Source organism: Microtus ochrogaster, chromosome X (assembly GCF_000317375.1).
Source record: "Microtus ochrogaster isolate Prairie Vole_2 chromosome X, MicOch1.0, whole genome shotgun sequence".
NCBI lineage: Eukaryota > Metazoa > Chordata > Mammalia > Rodentia > Cricetidae > Microtus > Microtus ochrogaster.
This window is the reverse complement of record NC_022026.1, coordinates 14,742,392-14,744,453: the sequence shown is the minus strand read 5'-3', so window position 1 is coordinate 14,744,453 and position 2,062 is coordinate 14,742,392. Positions and strand designations below refer to the sequence as shown.

Genomic DNA, 2,062 nt, shown 5'->3' with positions numbered 1-2,062 from the left:
TTCCTTCTCAGTTTTTCTCTCATGTATTAGACACATCGCCTGAGAATCTGGTCCCTACCACCATCTACCTTAACAGAGGATTTGTGATTTCCCAAAGCCCCCAAATGCCTTAGCTCAAAGCACTGATACTTTATAGCTGTTATTTGGTATCCCACCTCCTCAGGCCTTTAGCTTAAGTCTTTGTTTTTCACACTATTTCATCATCTTCCTCATTGACATATGAATTTCCCGATATAAACATGCCTTCCAAAGAACAGACACTGTTTGCTGGGAAAACAGGGCACTGCACTTTATTAACCTTTAACTGCACATGCATTGTTCACTAAATGAACCAAGTAAGAGGTGCATATGTTTAGCTTCACAAAACACACTACAAGAACAATAGAATCTGTCATTTTTTTTAGATCTTTCACGTGCCCAAGGAAAGCTGTTGCAATGCTATTTGATCTTCCTCTAGACCTCAAAGCTGAAAATGTTCTCAACACGCTTTTCACAGCAGCAAACTTCTTCTGAAACAAACGTGGGAGCCACAGTTAATGAATGGAGACTCTGAAGCTAATAAACCCTTTAAGACAGAACAAAAAGAAGAAGAACCCAAACTCTCTTCTACTCAAATATCTGACTGCTGTCTTTAATCAGTGTGAAGAAGCAGCCTCAATTTACTCAGGGCGGGAGAAGCTGCTGGGCTTGTCCGTGGAACCTGAGTCTTCCGGGGCAACAGGACTGGCCATGGAGGCAAGGGCGGCCTGGGCTCTCTCCTCTTCATCCTTCAAGGCTTCCCTATACAGAGCTGTGAAGGCCGTGGGGCTGCTCTGGACAATCCTGGAGAAAAACTGCAGGACTTTCATCTTGCTGGTTTCAGCATGGGCCCTTGGGCCCCACAGGAACTCATAGCATGGAGGATCACTGCCGGGTACCAGCTGGTATTCCAGGTACTTCTCGGAAACCAATTCTTCAGTGATGAACTTTCTGGGATTCCCACAGATGAAATCATGCTGGTCTGGAAATACGCCAACTGTATTCAGCATGTCCCAGATCTTCTTCTCAGGAGCACGGTTGCCCTCCATGAAGATGGCACCAAGGATGAACACCAGGAGGCCTAACTTGGGGATGCCCTCGTCGTCATCACCACTCGAGCGCCCATCATAGGTGAGGTCAAGAACTTTAAGGAGCTCATAGGAGTGGCTGATAGCATCCACTTCCTTCACTTCTATGCCAAAAACCATTTCCATGCATTCACAGGCATGCTTGAAGATCACTTGATAGTAGTGCTTGTACTCTTTGACAATACTCAGAATTTCTGCCTCAGTGACGGGCTGCTTTGTTGTATACTTGAAACTCAGAAACTTCACCAATTCGGTCACCTTATACTGTAGCTGACTGTTGAGCAAGAACCTGGAGAAGAGGTAGGCCTTTGAGACGCTCTGACGTCTCCCTGCTTGACCAGCAGAACCTTCATTTGGTAGAGTGGCTTGGGCAGGAGCAGAGGAGGAACAGGGAACCTGAGCAGCAGATTCTCCCTCTGAGGTGCCCACCTCCTTAGCTACAGGAACCTCCTCGCTGAGCTGACCCTCATTCTCTTCTTGGGCCTCACGGCCTTGCTCATGCCTGTGGGACATTATAATTTGTTTTGCAGGTAAGTGGCAGGAGAAAGTTAATGAAGAGTGGCCTGAGGGTGAGAGAAAAAAATGTGAGGGTTTGGTAAGTTGTCAGAAGTGACAAAGATTTTCTCAGTATTTATCTTAGGTAGTTCTCTTGGGTCTCATGGGCCTGCCTCCTACCAACTCTATTCTACTCTATGGTCTCTGGCTATGACTCAGTACAGTAACTATGTCCTTTGTTCCTGGAACCTCCATATAAGCAATTCAGGAGAGGGGCTCAGGTCCCAGGCTCAGGTCCCAGACAACAAGCACAGACTGGGACTAACCGCTGTATAGAAGTACACTCTGCCAGGTCCACACAGTTATGGAGTGAATGGGTCCTCTTAATAGCAGTAAATGAGACTAGGTTCACCTGTTGCATGAAAGTGTCTTCCCCTTCCATCCTCCAACTGACTATGGCA

General features: G+C 46.7%; 1 protein-coding gene across 1 annotated transcript; it reads right to left on the bottom strand.

The window, feature by feature from the left end:
* Nucleotides 1–659: 659 nt before the first annotated feature.
* Nucleotides 660–1,619, bottom strand: LOC101984308 (putative MAGE domain-containing protein MAGEA13P). Its single transcript, XM_005358507.2, has one exon. The coding sequence runs from the start codon at nucleotides 1,617–1,619 to the stop codon at nucleotides 660–662; it is 960 nt and encodes a 319-aa protein (XP_005358564.1).
* Between the last annotated feature and the right edge of the window lie 443 nt (nucleotides 1,620–2,062).

What these genes read in the sequence shown, in the direction of transcription:
- LOC101984308 (XM_005358507.2), bottom strand. Translation starts at nt 1,619, where the DNA reads ATGTCCCACAGGCATGAGCAAGGCCGTGAGGCCCAAGAAGAGAATGAG.